Here is an 18,434-nt window from a genome sequence, read left to right on the forward strand (position 1 = left end):
ATAAATAATAAATAATAAATAATAAATAATAAATAATAAATAATAAATAATAAATAATAAATAATAAATTACAGATTAATAAATTAATTAGATTACATCAAATATGAACAATGTACATCTTAAACTGTAATTTGTACAAATCATTGAAATAATTTAGAATAAATAACAATAATTTAAAGTTTTGATTATGCGTGTGGGCAGGTATAATCTTAATGATTGTTCCGAGTCACAAATGAAAAATGTATGTACATAATTTGCTGCAATGATGGGTTCACTCCTCGGCCACAAATTGTTCAGTTGTGTATGCTTTTCTCCCCCGTGTCATATCATTGACTCCCAGATATATTTTATGTAGATTAGCCCTGAAAATTCTAACTTCAACTTGCTACTGGCTTCTGGAGGGCGTGCAAGGACGCTTTTAAATTTCTAGTGATGGGAAGGATAGAAACCATTGGAAATGTCCATGTTTTTTTTTGGTACATGGTACACGTCTGTTGGCTTATTCAAAACAGACTGCAGTCTTTTAATCATGTTCTTCTAGTAATAGCTGTAAGTACACGTTACTAATAATAAGTAATATAGTAATGGAATGTAGCCTCCATATGTTCCGTGCACAAAAGGTATTTTCTCATGCAGACTGACCAGCTGTCAAAGGCTGCTAGCTGGCAGGAGGCACACAACTAATGAAAGTGGGCCTTCAAAGTATTTTGCCGCAAGTGAATGTTTGAAGAGGGTGTGTGAGCCGACATGAAGAAAAGACAACGCTAACGTGAACAGTGGGATAAATGTACTTTATTCATATGGTATGTATGTTTGTTTACATTTATACAAAAATACAGAATACAGTAGAGTTCTCACCCAGAGTACCAACTGGGCATTCATAATAATATTAATAATATCAATATCTGCCTTTCGGGCCACCAGACATACTTCCAGTCCAGAGCCATTTGAGTGTCCCACAGTGAAGCGGGCAGCATCGTCCCTGCCCTAAAGTCGTGTGGCTGGACAACTGCCAGCAAAGGAGGAACATTATTTTTCGGGGTGGTGGTTCTCTCACTCAGCCGTGTGTTCATTCATTCATTCATTCACAGCTTTTGCAGCTCATCATAATCAACTTTGGGGTACGATAGGCCTGCGTTTCTGTGGAAAAACCGGACAACGCTGAAGAGGAATTTGCCAGTACTAATATGTTATATTGGGACATTTTGGAATCAATGACATAGAAATTATGGAACAGGTGACACACTCTTTTTGCTGAACCAATGAGGTCAACTTGCTGATGCTTGATGAATGTTCCAAATGTACAAAAAGAATGAGGTATAGACATCATTATCGATTGTGTCCGACTTGATTGATGATTATTTGTGTCTTACACTACTCGCTGTAAATCAGCAGAGGCGCTGTTGATACGGTTTCAACTAGTATGCGGTCTACAAAAAAAACCCCAGCAGCATCCACTATGGCTGTTTCATTCTGCTCATACGTCACTGGCTTGGAAACAGGAGTTAAGAACACTCAGAGACCGTCCCATGATATTGAAAAATAAAAAAAATGAAATGTTCTACATTTTCACTCCATTTGGTTCCCATTCCAAGTCCCAAGTTCAGATTTTTGTGATTCAACTTCTGAGTTCCTTAAACAAATGTGAAATTTTCGAATCAGAATGGAACGTTCCACTGTGTCCAATCCAACAAGGCACAAAACTAAAATTGACCTGCTTTTTCATGAGTTCGGCAGCTTGTTTGCTTGTCATTAACGGAGAACTGTCTTTGTGAAAGTATTGCATAGTACGTCTAAATTGTCCAAATATTCAAGCCTTAAATAATCTTCATACATTTTCTTTTCAGAATAATATGACTTTGGTCACTACTATAGTACAATTCTTAATTAATTATATTATTATTATATTTTAGACTATTTCCATAATCTTACAACTTTTCCACAACCTATTTTTCCAAAAACTTTATTTGGTTTTGTTTGTTTCTCATACCATTAGGACGTTTAAATAATAACATCCTTTTTTCTTTAATATTTAAAATTTATGCTACAAAAACAACATTATTTTTCTTCATAATATTCAGATGTTATTCTTGTCAAATTACAAATAAACTTTTTCTTGTTAGATTAAATTTTTTTTGTAAATATTATTTTGTTATTACTTTATTCTTGTAAAATTACTGCTGATTTTGCTGTGCATTTTTTTAAGTTTAAAACTAGATTTTTAGAATGTGCCACAGGCCAATTAAAAAAAGAGCTGTGCATTAAAAAAACGTAAAAAAAAATAATTAATGAAATCTTCACCTGACAAACCTAATAAACATGGTAATGTCAGATTTTGACACCAGTCTAAAGTGTGGATAGAGCCGTCTAAGTGTTGCAGCGTATTAGGTCCTCCAATGAATGTGGTTTGCAGGCACAGAACAAAGCCGACATGACTGCTGTTCCCTAGAGACGACGTGCCTCCAAGGGTGGCCGTTTATTGTGTTAGCATCTTCTGAAGAGATGCTAACTGACGTTAGCTGGCTTTGTTGTTGAGCTGGAGATTGACTTTGATGTGAATCAGACCCTTTTGGTCTTCAGATGCTTAAAAGATGCTCAGTTGTGCAACTTCATTGCGTACATGTGGCTTTTTGGATGATTATTTGAAAGTTGCATTTCCTGTGCATTTTTCATATTAAAATGGCTTAGTCACACTTTTGTCAACACTTTGTTGGTCTTGTTGGGCAAAGTTAAAGGTGCTGTGCTTGATTAGGTAGGGTGACCAAAAGTCCTTTTTTCCCAGGACATGCCCTATCCTGGCTTTTGTTTTATTTCTTTTAGAAAGTGATGAAAATGTCATGTTTTAGTTACTTGTCCAGTGAAACTACTATTAAGTAATACTATTTTCTTACAAGCTGATCTCTTATTACTTCTATCATTAGTTTATTCCAGAGATTTTTAGGTTATTTGCACACCATTGGAAACATTATTTTAAGCATAATAGAACATTTTAAGGCATCTTTGGGTAAACTTTGAGTATCATTTGAGTATATCACTGCTGGGCTTACTGTCCTTGTTTTTCATTTAAATATGGTCACCCTACCCAGACGGCACTCGCATTTAAGCATTATATCCGGCCCTCTTCCTAGCTACGCCCAACATAAAACATTAACATGTCAGCTAATGATAGCTATTTAGTGACAATCATCTTATTGTGGTCGAAAGACAATATAAACGCATTTTTCATGCAGTTTAACTCATTGGTTCAATCTATTGTTTTAAACAACACTAACATATGCTAGCTGCCGGCGGTGTTATATTTTTGTGTTTTTATTGAATATACAATGTGTAAATGTAATGTTGTTCCTTATTTATTTGGAGCCTTGTAAACATGAAATAACAACCCTTACACTCCTATTAGTCTTTGTTTACACCACATTGCGCAACAAGGATCACTGCAGGGACATAGAATATAGCAAGCTGCCGAGCTAACAAGTTAGCCTCCAATTTTATTTGTTCTAAACTTAGAAAATGTTTCAACCGGAGTGGAAAGGACAAAGTAAGAAGCCAGAAACGTTCCACTTCCACACAGAATGGGAAGATAACTTTTTTTTACTCTATCATGCCATGGTTGACTCCATGCAGTGTGAAGGTAATGTAAACTAATGTCATGTCTCATCGGTGTAACATTGATGATGCCTGGTGACCTAACATAGAATTATATTCCATTCCATTCCCCTACGCTTATCCGGGGTCCAGTTTGAGGGGGCAGCAGTCTCAGTAAGGAAGCCCAAACTTCCAACGTCCTACAGCTCCATGGGAGGACACCAAGACTTAGACATAAGGAGACATGATCCCTCCAGCGTGTTCTGGGTCTGCCCTGGAGCCTTCTCTTGGTTGGGCATGCCCAGAACACCTCACCATGAAGGTGTCCGGGAGGCATCTGGACTACAGATGCCTGAGCCACCTCAACTGGCTCCTCTCGATGTGAAGGAGAAGTGGCTCTACTCTGAGTACAGTGACCACATTACTGCAGATGCTGCTCCGATTTGCCTATCGACGGATGGAAACCGTCCAGTAAACACTGAAGATCACAGCCCAAAGATGCCATCAGGACCACATCGTCCACAAATAGCAGAGTTGAGATCCTAAGGCCCCTGAAGCGGACTCCCTTGATGCCTTGGCTGCGGCTAGAAATTCTGTCCATGAAAATTGTGACAGAATCGGTGATAAAAGGCAACCTTGGCGGAGGCCAACATCTACCGGAAACAGGCTCGATTTACTGCTGGGGATGCGAACCAAGCTCCTGCTCTGGTTGGACTGAATGGCACATAGTAGCGCGCCACCAATCCCGTACTCCCATAGCCTGAATGCCTTTTCCAAGTCCACAATGTACATGTAGCCCGGTTGGGCAAACTCCCATCCACCCTCCAGCCTTTGCGAGGGTGTAGAGCTGGTCCAGTGCTTCACCCTCTGGTTTCACCCTCTGGTCACCCTTCTTAAAAAAGGGGGACCACCACCCCGATCTGCCAATCCAAAGGTACTGATCTCGGCTTCCATGCAATGTTGAAGAGACATGTCCATACGACTACATATAACTTGTATTTCAATATGTTTTGATTAATAATAGGCTATTGTCAACCAATACACAACGATCATTTAGTAATTTATTTTTGGAAAACTGCGAGCGAACGATGTTCGAAACGTGATGTAGCGAAGGATGACTGAACTTTCAATGCAAAGACTTTGGTTTTCTTGTGTGGTCTTTCTATGTGCTGTAGCTTAGGTGACTTTCTGGTGGACTGAGGAAACGATCCCAACCCTGCTCAGTGTTACCCCATCATGTCACGACCTCATGTTTCAGCAAACACAGTGGAACCTCTAAAGCAGATCATCCCAACAATTTGCAATTGAATCAAAACATTTGGAAAAAAAAAAAACTTTGGAGTTCAAACTGCCTCACGTGAGGCTTTTTTTGTTGCTTTTTACAAATATGTAACAAGATGTTAGATGAAGTAAGCAGACTCATGTCCGAAGCAGTAAAACTCCAGCGTCACCACATGCCTCCTCATTTGTTAGCAAATTTGTAGTAAATACTGATTCTGATTCACTTCCTATATTGGCATGACATTTAAGAATGTGAAAATACGACATAATATTGACTTTACACTTAATAACGTTTCTATTTCCCATGACCTACATACTTAGTGTTTGATCTTAGAGGTTCCACTGAATATGAAATTGTTATATTTTGCGGTGTCCACATATGATTGGCATGTTACAAGATGTCTGGTACCATTGGTGCAAAGTCAAGTTGTTCAACATGAGTCAGTGGTTCTACTGGAGGACAAGCATCCAGACCAAAAGGGAAAACGAGAAATGTCACTCGTTCGGGAATGTTTTCTTTTTTCAGTTTGTAGGACGAAGGACGATGTGAGGTGCTCCACCTCAAAAAGTGTAGAAGTGTAGCAGCTCAGTGCCACGATCAATAAATAAATAGATCTTACACACGCTTCAGTGAGACGAGTTGATCTGTGGAGGTGATTGTGATGCTCTTTGGAATCCGAGAACATAGCAGACGCATTGAGAAGGAGGTGAAGATGAGGATGAGCGGAGGTAGCACTTCATCGCATCATCATCCAGCATCCTCTTCTCTGCGGACAGTCGTCAATCTCCACAAAGTTACTGAAGCAGCAGGTTCTGATGATGCATACAGTCCAACAAAAAGGGGGGTGGCAGTGATACATGGGCTTTCAAATGGACGTCTCGGTCGTTGTGTTAAAAGCACAGGGTTAACGCAGTCTCAAAGCAAAGGCAAACTTATCCATACAGTAGAATGCTGTGGTTTAACCAGACACATTTCGCTCGTGGCAGTCACAGCTGAGCCGCCATCAATCTGGAGAGGAGTCAAAAGCGGGCCTTTCACCTCGGAAGATTTCCAGTTGAGTCACCTGAGGAACACGGGATACATCTCCATCAGAAAACCATCAAAGTTAAGCTGTCGGACAATCAGGCAAAACTGGAATAGTGGGAGTCGAGTCTTACCAGCTGAACAACATGGAGGGGTTCATTACACTGTTTCAATCACATTCAGCTTGTTTCTGCATTGGGAGACACACAACAAGCTGTCACTCGCAAAAAAAAACGTATGTCAACGTCAATGTCGTAAAATAGTACAAAAAAATTACTTTCTCAGTATTTTGGATAGTTAACACTACACTAACAGTACATGTATTGGTAATTTTTCTGTGTGGAACATTCGGTACGGTACAGAAGTGTACCGCCTTCCCACACGGTCCACATTAAGTCAGGGGCACTCATTCAAACTGCTTACACAAAAGATGTTTCACGTTTTTTGTTGTTTTTTTATTCATTCATTCATTTTCTACCGCTTATCCTCACAAGGGTTGCGGGGTGCTGGAGCCTATCCCAGCTGTCTTCGGGGGAGAGGCGGGGTACACCCTGGCCTGGTCTCCAGCCAATTACAGGGCACATATAGACAAACAACCATTCACACTCACATTCATACCTATGGACAATTTGGAGTCACCAATTAACCTAGCATGTTTTTGGAATGTGGGAGAAAACCCACGCATGCACGGGAAGAAGGTGCAAACTCCACACAGAGATGGCCAAGGGTGGAATTGAACTAGTTTCTCCTAGCTGTGTGGCCCGCGTGCTAACCACTCGCCCGTCGCGCAGCCTCAAATGAATTATTATTATTATTATTAGTGTCTTTCTTCATGAATGATGCTGGTGACAGCAACTCGTACAGTAGTTTGTACAAATACATACATATTATCAGGTTCTCATGAAAGGAAATAAGTGAGAACCACTGTGCTGTGAATGAAACATATGGAGTCTCACTTTTCTGTTATTTCAGCATCTAGTGGGGCTGGAGTCCCTTCCGTTCCTGTGAAGAGTCCACCTTCTCCAGGATTCTGTGGAAGATCCCGTTTGTTCCGTTGTGATCGGAGCTGCTGACGACAGGAAATCATAGTAATCACAATGCAGGGTGCTCCACCGACAGATTACAACAAGTGCTGTACACATCTGAATGAGTGTGAAAGGCGGCATCTGGCTGCCATAAATTCCACACAACAAAGTGCCGTGCAAGGCAATAAAACCAGTGGACTCACCTTCCATACGAGTAGGAAAATGAGGGCTAGGAAGGGAATGAAGAGTAACGAGAGAAGACTTCGCTCCACCACCTCAGGAAGAAGCCGTGGTTGTTTATCTGCACGCACAACAAAAAACACATTAAAAAGTAAATGTATACAGTCCATTTTAACCTCTTTCATTACAGCAATGCTAACTTGTGAGGTGGCACTATACAATATACCACTGGATATGCTATACATCAGGAGTCTCAAACTCAATTTACTTGGGGGCCACTGGAGCTAGGGTCTGGGTGAGACCGGGCCGCATTAGGTTTTCCAAAAAAAAAACCCAACAAAAAACACATTTATTAACAACAGAAAAATGAATAAACTTTGCTTTGGTTTCGATTTTCTACAAGAAAAGCTCTGATAAAACATTCCACTGTTCTCAAATATCTTAATTTTTATTTTTCTGCACAAAATAAGATGAAAAATAAATAAACAAATCAAGAATAAAGAAAATCAATCAATCAGTAATAAATAAATATAATAATAAAACGGCAAATAATAAAAACTTAAGAAACCACATATAGTTGGTGGGTAGACAAATTATTTTTTTCAGATTAAAATTAACAAAGCATTATTAGAGCCCTGTAGACATGACAAAACACGACTATTGTCACATTTATACTTTTTTTATTTACAACATATTGCACAACTGCACGGTCTTGAGACACATGCTAACTCGCAAACTAGAGATCTAGCGACCTAAACGGTAGCCTCCAAGTTATTTCCTTTAAAAAAAGCCAAAAACTTACCACTTCCACACGGATAGGGAGGATAACTATTAACAGTTATTTAACCTTTAACATGAACATTAATCAAACGTAATAATTTTTTCTGGGTACATGATACCATACAGCATCCATATCAAACTTGCACGGGCCGCACTAACATTAAACTTTCATATCAAGGGGGGGGGCTTCAAACTAGTGTCCTGCGGGCCACATTTGGCCGCGTGTTTGAGACCACTGCTATACATAGTCTTTTTTGTATCTGGATCTTGTTTGAAAGATGCTGCAATGCACTGCAAGATGCCGCAATGTACATAGTGGTTTGTACAGTTGAATTAAAAAAAAAAGGTATTTGTCCCCTTGGGGGCATGATCGAAAATCACCGAGAATCACTGTCCTGGAATCTGTATGTACAAACAGCTCCCACTCTTCTGAGAAGTGCAAAATTGTGGATGTGTGTCCAATGTGAGCTCATACGAGTACAGAATGTCTTGTTAAATTGAAGAATGAAGATTCAAGGACCAGTAAGAACTGTCATCCACTCCCTCATTGATTGATTGGGAGCTATTTGTCCATTTAATGTACAAGCCAAAATAATTTATAGTTGTGCAAAATGTTGTGTTCAAATGTCTTTTTACGTTTTGAATGTATATCTTCTCTCTGGGAATCACAAAAATGTTTCTATTTCAAAGGACTTCTACAAGAGAAGCATAATGAATTAAATATATCTGACACTTTCCAGCTAGGGTATATCAGTTCATGCATTCGTAATCACATTTTTCAGTACAAAACATCCAGTTCAGTACAGAAGCGTACTAATTTCCCACATGTTATGCATTTAAACATTAGGGACACAACGTGTTGATCGTGTCACACGTCTAGTCTATAAACAAATACACTGCAGTCTAGTCTTTGGCTACTGGGAATCATGACGAGCAAATACGTAGTACTAAAGGAAAAGCCAGCGCTTCTGTTTGGGAACACTTGACTTTCCCAGTGAAAGGTCAAGCAGTTGACTCTGGGCAAGAGGTGGGGCACAACCTGAACTAGTCACCAGCCAATGGCAGTGTAGATTATATTACATAATATTATAATACATATTAGAAAACTATACTATGATATATTTGTTAAATAAACAATTAATATTATGTACCACGTTCCACGTGCAATATTAAAGTTCTAAATGCAATATATTAAGTTCTAAGTGAAGTAGTATTTCTATAATGCCTCATATTAACTCACTAGCCAGATATTTTTCATCTCATTTCATATTATCTGCAAACTGTATTTGTATATAACTCTGGGTAAAATTGTTGATTTGTTAATACTTGGGTTGTTTATATTGTTTATTTTTTTATATTGTGTATTTTGTACTGCTTAACTGATTCTGTACTCTTGCTGTGTGCAATGCAAATTTCCCCACTGGGGGACGAATAAAGGCATATCTAATCTTATCTTATGTAATATACAGTAATAAAATATATTTAAAATATAGTCAATAGTAAAAAAAAACGACTATTGTATTCATTGCAGAATTAACTGCTAGCACTCCACATAGCAAGAGCCAGCTTCTTCCACGCAAAGATTTTGGGGGAGACCCACGTTGCAGTATTCCCGGCTCCATGGGTGCAGGCCCGGCCACCAGACACTTGCCATCGTGCCCCAACTTGGAACACCTTTGGGTTCACCGGAAGGAGCTGGACAAAGTAGCCGGGGAAGGGGAACAAAAGCTCAGCAGTCTGATGTTCTGCATTTTGTTCCCTCCCTCCTTACCCTGAAGGAACCCAACCGTGACTTAAAATCGAGTCCTCATTATGGTGTTAAATTATGATGTCACAACCTCCTTTCCAGCTAAAACTCGGTTAAATGAGTTTGAATGATTAGAGTTGAGGACAATAAAAACTTTTGAGTTTTAATGGGTCACGAAAGTAGTCTTCTGAATATATTATATTATTTTTCATCCCACATAAAAAAGTGTGGGATCTGGGTGAAAGTCCGTAGACATGGACTGTAACACAGCATGGCTTCTACGCCTAAAGTTTGTCACGTTTCATGTAAGCATGATGATGACACAACAGGGGCAGACTTGAGGACTTAAAAGTTCAAAATAGTCCACGCGGCGAGGGTGCCAACATGACAGGGAGAGTCACAGAGGTCAAGATGAACCGTGAGACTTTAGACGGAGGTGGAATTTGCCCTGCAGGTACAGCATCAACCGAGTGACGAGACAAGCCATTCCTTAAACCGTGGAGCCGGAATCTGTGACACACCAGCTGGACTGGTTTGGCAGCCCAAACGCACAGCTGGCACCTCAGCTCGCTAAACCATGAAAAAAACAAGGACAATGACAAAACCTACGTGTTTCGCAGCCTTTTGACAAATCACATTCTGAGCTTTCACTGCTGGATGGCGGCGATCCTGAGGAAGAGAGAGGATCAAAATTTTGAGTGAGAAAGTGAAACACTCAGAAAGACTACAAAAGAAACTAAATAAATCAGTAGTATTTGTTCCACATACAACAGAGCATACAAAGAGTTCTTGGGAAGATGGCGGGATTGCTTTGTAATCAACATGTCTGCAGTCAGGTTTTGCATTTCCTCCCGGGATACCTGGGGACACCTTCAGCTGGGTCCGTCAAGACATTGGACTTTTTATGTCTCCTGCCTTTTAAAAGAATAATGGGCCCTGGATTGAAAGCTCCTGACCCACATAGCACTTGTTTACAACAGTCCAACTTGGGCATCAGAAAAAAAACAAAAAAAACACTTTGAGTTCAAGTCACTCAAGATGATTTTTAGCAAGCTATTCCTTAACGTGCAGACTTCTAAGACAGACCAAAAACGCACGCTCATAAATCAGGACAATGCTTCCCACCGGGCATCCTCCAATTGTTTAACGATACGGTACATTTGGAGTGTAAAGGGTCCCGTAAGGGAACAAAATGCCACACATAAAAATGCTTGAAGCCATGTGTAAGCAAGTAAGAGCTTCAAGAATGTGAAAATGTGATTATGAATAGATGTACTGCTACACTGCTTCCGTATATGTACTGGAGTGTCACAGGCCACTCAGTTCACAAGTCACGATGATACACAAGATTGGCGTTACAAGGAAAGCACGGTGAAAAAAAACATATATGACAATATATTGGCATCGACTAATAGAATTTCTACTCCATTACATTCTTCTATATGTGTGTATGCTACCAGCCCCGCCTCCACCAATCGAGACAACTGCCTGTTTGGAGGCAGGAAAACAGACACACATTCACAAGGCAATATATTGAGGCCGGCAAAATGATCAAGTTTATTTTCATTTATTGTGTGAACTCATTCAATTTTTCAAAAGTCAACCTGTTCAGTATCAACCATTTTAGACAATTTTGACTGACAATATTATGTTCTATGGTTATATAAACATGCAACCTACCGGAAGAAAGACTCTCTTCTGTCATCATCTTTTCCCATTTTTTAGTAATCAGCAGAACATAGGTTTCAGGAACGTTTTTTAATCACACATAACATGTACCATAAAAGTTGTTCAGTTTACAACTATAATGTCAGCTCAAAAGAAAGCAATCTATGAGAGACTTCCATCAATACTGGTCGCCGCTGCATTGATCCGCCCAGGGTGTCATTCAAGCCAGAACCGCCACTGACATCCATAACACCTTTTTGAAAAAGAATAAGCTGATGAAGACAGAAAGTAATTGAGAAGTTTGGAAACAGTGTGGGCTCAAGTATGTCAAAATGACTGCAAAGTAAATGTCAAGAGGGGCCGAATAAATAAAGGGAATGGAATGGTGCACTCCTGTCGAGGAGTGTGGGAACGTTATTTTAAGAAGCTGAGCTTTATTTGCCAAACCAAATGTTGACATTTCCCAAGTCAGGAGGCAGAATCATATCACAAATGTGTGAAATGCTCTGACTGTTCTAATGTGTCTCCAATCAAATAACAAGCATCCTGCGCCAGAGGCTGGGACATGCCACATGTCAATTTGCCAGAATGTCACAATTTGGCACCACAGCACAAATGCTCCCTTTTATTTCCCTCACTAAATGCCTTTTCCATGTTTGACTGCAGCATGCATGGCTAATCCCCATCACATCTGCCTTAAGAAAACACATTTGTCTATCATTTTGACCCGCTGAACTGAAGAACAAAAGGTTTGATGCCAACCTGGTCAGATGCAGACTAAAAATAAGAGTTTGCTGTTGACTTCACAGAGGACAAAATCTTTCTTTTAACCAAAATAATACAATATGTATAACAACAGTTATGAAGGCTGAGGAATTTGTCTAAAACGTTCAGTGGAAAATACACGACTCCACTTGAAGCCCTACCAGTGTGAAAGGGCGTATTCACACCAAGCACCTAAAGCACGGTACTTTTGACTAGTGAGTAATTCTCCTCTCACGATTCCTTGCACATGCAAACACCATAGCCGAGTAATACGGTAATGTGATCGCACACAGTGGATTCTTTAATGATTACATTAAACACAATTCATAATAGAAATGAAATGCTATACTATTATCCCAATGTGAAACTCCCAGTACTCTCGCTCTCACAAGGATGTAGCCGTAGGTGGGTGAGCTTTGTTTCACTAATGTAATTAATGACAGCGGCAACCTTGCAGAAAAAACATAATCAGAATGACTCCAAATGCAGTAAGTATGGAAATATATATTTCACAAAGTCAGAGAAAATGCAGTCAAAGAGCAGGATAGAAATGCTGCAATGGATCACAGAGTGAGCACAGGCCAGCAGCGGTCAGGAAGGAGGGGGAATCAAACCCAAGCCCAAGTGTGAGTGCAATCTAAGAGAACTTAGATACTCATTATAAATGAGTATCCGTTACAGAGAATGCATTTTTGCAAATTAAACGAGTAGATCTCGTCATTATCGGTATTTGTTTAAAGAACATGCTCATTATGTATTCACTCTTCACGCTCTGTGATTGGCCAGTGCACAGCACTCAATTGGAGTAACATGACCGCATTGTTTCCTTGAAATGTGTTTTTGTCTTATTCCATGAAGTCATCATACAACAGGCGTGCTACCAACAAAATATAAGAATTTTGTTAATTTTCAGTTAGCAGTACACAGTTAGTGGTAACGGTAACCTGCATTGACTGGCCACAACATTAGGTACACTTGCACAGAGCGGCATCAAGCATTCTGCATGTATGGCTGACATAAGCTTGCTAAAATTTTACACTCCTCTCACCTTGCATTGTTAAACTTCGTTTCATAACATTTCATAACATTTCATAACGTAAAATGTGCATTTCACAAGACAGTGGGCACGGTCGTGCATCAGTCACTGACTGTGTTTTTTTTTTTTTTTTTTTTTTTCGTCTGCTTGCTTTGGCTGGTTGGGCTGGTGATATAAAGTCAATTGAAAGGCTACTTTTAGTACTGAACTTGGTGCTTTTGAGAAAAATACGATCAACGAGGCTGACAGATTATTTTCCTGTTGCCATAGTTGCATGGATCACCAATTTCACACAGCTCATTAAAAAAAATAATAAAATAATAAAGTCTCAAGGATCACTGACACACATACACAGTACACATACACAGTGCAACTTCTGATCAATCCATGTTATTTTCAGACTTAAATAATGCACAGATTTAAACACTGCACATTTCCGGCAAAAACACACCCACTACCGGTTTATGCCTCGCCCATACGGAGATTTACATACAGATCATTTAGATGGGTGAACAAATGCAGACTGTGGTTTACTCGCTCACCTTTACTAGGTAAACTTTATGGTCTTGTCAGAACTTTATTGGTCACAATTAAGATAGGGGCAATAACAATTTATTGTCCCCACATCTTCATAAGGCTCTCAAAGGCTTTAGGCATTCAGGGCGTACACATGCTGACCCCCCCGCTGGCCTGCACTGACTCGGCATTTGCTTGTCACTTCTATTCTACAGTTTTATTTCAATTTCCCTGACTTTTTGGATTATTTCCAGTCTTATTTGTGGCAGATGTCATTAACTACCTGTGAGATGACCGCTTGCATTCATTGAATGATGTTTTTTATGCACACAATCGTAGTCACAAGACTTAAGGCTTCAGTGTACTTCCAATGCACTTCTGTTAATTTGTATGCCATAAATTTGTGTCCAAACAGGATTATATATTATCTACTGTCTTTGATTACTGATTATATGAACTTTTTTCCTTGGCTTTGTCACTTTTCACCTGCAGGCTTTCTGGGGGTTGTTATTATTTGTTTATGGCTCAGAGGTTATTTTCATTCATTTTCTACCGCTTATCCTCACAAGGGTCGCAGGGCTGTCTTATTGATTTCTGAACCAAAAGGATTGTAGGGCCTATTGGGGGCAGGTTTAACTCTTGCCATCTGACCTCTGTACCAATCCGTGACTGTCAAACTTTCAAATATTACTGCTGGAAAGCAATTGTTGTACTCTTGTTCTTGTTCGTGAGGTTGGTGTGTTTTTAAGTTATCCCTGATTAAATTTTTCCTAAATCTCATGAACGGTCGGGGTTGAGATCTCCATCTTTTGAATTTTCTAACAGCTTCTCACCTTTAGAACAAGAACATGCATGACAACTTGTCACTTGTCCATTATTAATTGCTACCATTTGTACCGTTTGTGTGTAAGAATTGTGTCTGTAAACCGGAGTAGGGCAGCAATTGGAATATCTTTTGGTTTTCAGGAAGATTGAGACCAAAGTACAGTCCAATGCTGGATTGTCTCGCATTCATCCAATTACATATTCAATATCCTATAACAACCATTAGCATGTCACTATTTGAGTGTGAGTGAGGGGCTCGAGCCGACCCCCAACCCCGGACTAATTGCAACAAAGTAGGCGTCGAAGAATGCAGATTTACCACATACATGACTTGAGATTTATGGGGTACTTTGTTGAAAGAAACTTAGGGCACCTTGAAAGATCTCTTAAAACAGATAGTACTAAGCTCTTACCTTTTAAATATTCTTCTGTTTGCGTGTATGGCGTCGTGGGACATGGAGGAGGCTCGCAGTCATCAGAATTTTCTGGATGCTGCGCACTTGTAAGGAAGTCTGAGATATACTCAAAGTATTGCTCCGTGGGCCACCGCTCTTCCCTGTAGTGGCACTCAAAGTCGTACATTACAGGCTCCTGCAGAAACACGAAAATAAATAGTTAAACTGAGAGATGCGCTATGTTCATCCGTGATGTACTGAATGAAATAATTTATATTATATTATATTATATTATATTATATTATATTATATTATATTATATTATATTATATTATATTATATTATATTATATTATATTATATTATATTATATTATATTATATTATATTATATTATATATTATTAAATTTATAATTTGACTTATTGGATTAGTCCAGAGAAGTTGCACATTATTTTGTTCTGATACGGATATTTGTGCAGCCTACCAAATTGTTAATTGGATTTTATTAAGACTAACCTATCTTGCTTGTTGATAGTAGAAGAGCATGATATGTATATGATCATTCTTTTTTAATGCTGATTTTGTAGAGACAAAATATTGAGAATAAATACGGCACTTTTTCTATAACCTACATTGCATATTGCAGCATGTGTCTAATTTAGCGCATCACTAAATAGTGGCATCACAGTAAGAGACGCATAATGTGTTCATTCATTGCACTGTGACATGTGACATGCTTGCTGTCTATATCTGTTGATGTCAGTACCGGTAAGAAAGTGTTGGACATTATTGGTATACTGTATCGGATATCAATAAGAAATTCAACATTGAGCATTTCTATTGAATACTCAAATGTGACTTTGCTTGACTGAAAGACCATTGTAGACCTTGAAGACCAGGGGTTCCCATTACGTCAATCGCAAAGGCATTGTGGGTAGATCGCATGGCATTAAAAAAAAAATGTAGCGTCTTATTGTAGACTGACCTCCTGGTAGGTCTTCTGCTTTTTACTTCCAGATTTTCCACTCATTTTTATTCCCTTTCTTACTCGCTAGATTGCAGTAGAGTTTTGCAGTACTTAACGCAGTTGTGACGTGTGTATCACAGAAATGTGTTTTGCATTTTTACTAGGTGGTAGACCATTTTGACTCGGTCCTGTCATATGTAGCTCTAAGGCTGAAAAAGTGTATGCACCCTTATTGTAGACCATTGTAGTTCCATTGTACACCGAAATGAATTGCACTGTTGTGTACTGTGTGGACTTACCACAGACCCCATGTTGAGCCGTAGTTCTTGGAGCATTTGTATAAATATGCTAATATCTTTTCTGTTGGATGAAATGTTGCCAAACTTGTGTGCTAAATCTTGCAAACTCTCTTCCAAGTAAAAGACATTGAGTTTTACCCAGCACATCCTAGCCTGAAAGACAAAGAACAGACAGCGGGGGGGAGGAAGAAGGGGCGAGGAGGATGGGGGATAATAAACAAGCTGTGCGCCATGTAGAAACAGCCAAGGCTATGCTTAACAAGCTAGGTCTAGACAAAAGCCTAAATAGAAGTCCCAAGGGAAACCAGGTCAGACAAACATTGGTGTAAAGGTGACACAAAGGTAAAGGTTACACTTGTCAATGGGTTGCTTCCCATTCTGGCCGAGAACATTTTTGACATATTGTGTCAATGTGACAGATAGTTTTGGAGGGAAATCTCCGCAGGGACACTCACACACATACTAGCTTTGGCACAAAGCTTCTCAGCAAATATTCTTATCGAGTGAACAAAGGTTTGTTGAGGAAAGTCTTACCTCTTCTTTTGGAACGTAACGTACAGGAATTTTGTAGTCTTTAGGAATATTATGTTTCTGTGGGAGGACAATACAATAGGGAGTTACAAATACAATGCATAGTGAAGGTTTCATTTATATGTATTGGCCTGTCAGCTATTATGAGTCAAGCAAAAAGACACTTTTTAGTATCTAATGCTGCTGTCTTGTTTTCACCGTCTCACATAAAGCAAACATATATATAATAAAATTCAGCTGTTCTGTGGCGGCCGTGTCTCCTAAAATGTGCAAACCACAAAAATGCGTTTGACCACAGAAGTCCCAGATTTTTTTTCTAAGCGCCAAAACCTGATTAGTATGAAGAAGTATGTGATGTTTTGGTTTGGAAAAGTCAGACTTAAAGCCACATGTACATATATATGTCATGTAATTTAGAGTATGTGTTTACATATCAAAAGAAACAGCAAATGCATGCATGTTGGTTGAATGGGACATGATGTCAGTGCTGTGTTGAAATAAATGATGTTCAGTTAGCTAAAAGGCTGTAATAACACGAGTATGGCTCATTAAAGAGATGACAACACATTTGATTGAAGCAACAAAGACAAAGTCTTCCCACACTGCACTCTTCTTACCAAAATAGAGAGTCTAGAGACGTCATCTGTCACTGGGTTGACGTCAAATTTACTTGAATGTACCCCGAGCGTGATCAGCAGCAGTAAATGGACACAGACGCGTATCCGAATCTGCACAGACAAAAAGAAATAAACAATTATCCACATGTACAGCCATACCAAATGGGAAGCATCACGAGAAACGGAAGGGGAATATTTTACAAAGCACACAACCATAAATATAATTGAACAGCCATCCAAACACGGTATATTCAGTTATGCTTTTTTTTTTTTTTTTTGCGTTTTGAAATATTTATTGTCCCTCAAGCCAATGTTATTGTCAAAATAAACCAAATAAGAATGTACAATAATATATCATAATAAAACAATATTTCCTTCAATATGTCATCTTGTGGAATTCCTATTTGTGACTTGTAGTTTGTCACAAACAATCCTTACTGTCTGTCGAATGTTAGCAGCATTTCGTGAAATGTTGGATTTTTAACTTTATTAAAGAGCAGCATTTCATTCCTTGAACACACGCCATTGCGCTGTTTCCTTTGTATTTACTTTGTCAACCCAACCTCTTACAGAGGCTCTGCATCTTGATTTGTCATTTTTTTCCCACATGAGAAAACTTAACATACCACAACATGACTTTCAGTGCATTTTCTGAATGTCTTATATTTGTGTTTTTAGTTCATTTGGTTATTTTTGTTTCAAAATACCTAATTTAGGCCAACAAGAAGCACATTTTGCTTATACATGCATGTTTTTTTTTTTACTAATAATCATCAAAAACAGTAATGATTTATTAATTAATATTTTTTTAAAAACATGACACACTGAAGCGACAAAATAAAATTTAGAAAAGCAATCTGGCAACGGATGACTGTATTGATATGATACCATGCAATCAATAGTGTGTCCCACCGCTTGTAAATTTCGATAAACATCACGTTGTTGTCTGAAATTGACATTCAAGATGTGGAAAATAAAACCCAGCCCTTAGTCAATATTGTATGATTCCTCCCTAGATCATGAATGATGGATGCCTGGAATGAGTGTGTGCTCTTTCAACATGGGATATAGTATATTCAGTTATGCTTAAACAACATCACACTCGTCACATGTGACACTTCCACCTATTAATAGGAACATACGGGGAAACTCAAAACAATGCTTCACGGCTCTCAACTTTCCTGATCACACAC

At 38.9% G+C, this 18,434-nt stretch overlaps 1 protein-coding gene across 2 annotated transcripts in view; it reads right to left on the reverse strand.

The window, feature by feature from the left end:
• Positions 1–782: 782 nt before the first annotated feature.
• The window catches only part of kitlga (kit ligand a), a 42,550-nt gene continuing 24,898 nt past the window's right edge, over positions 783–18,434 (reverse strand). Inside the window, exons 2-10 of one of the 2 annotated variants that reach the window (XM_058075923.1) lie at positions 17,242–17,352; positions 16,628–16,684; positions 16,094–16,246; positions 14,846–15,023; positions 10,232–10,291; positions 7,119–7,216; positions 6,847–6,959; positions 6,025–6,080; positions 783–5,930 (exon numbers count right to left, since the gene is read on the reverse strand). In XM_058075923.1, coding sequence (XP_057931906.1) covers positions 6,050–6,080; positions 6,847–6,959; positions 7,119–7,216; positions 10,232–10,291; positions 14,846–15,023; positions 16,094–16,246; positions 16,628–16,684; positions 17,242–17,352 — 801 coding nt within the window. In that variant the 3' untranslated portion in view covers positions 783–5,930; positions 6,025–6,049. The remainder of the gene's footprint in view (positions 5,931–6,024; positions 6,081–6,846; positions 6,960–7,118; positions 7,217–10,231; positions 10,292–14,845; positions 15,024–16,093; positions 16,247–16,627; positions 16,685–17,241; positions 17,353–18,434) is intronic. The other variant, XM_058075924.1, reaches the window with a different exon arrangement.

Source organism: Doryrhamphus excisus, chromosome 6, assembly GCF_030265055.1.
Source record: "Doryrhamphus excisus isolate RoL2022-K1 chromosome 6, RoL_Dexc_1.0, whole genome shotgun sequence".
Taxonomy (NCBI): domain Eukaryota; kingdom Metazoa; phylum Chordata; class Actinopteri; order Syngnathiformes; family Syngnathidae; genus Doryrhamphus; species Doryrhamphus excisus.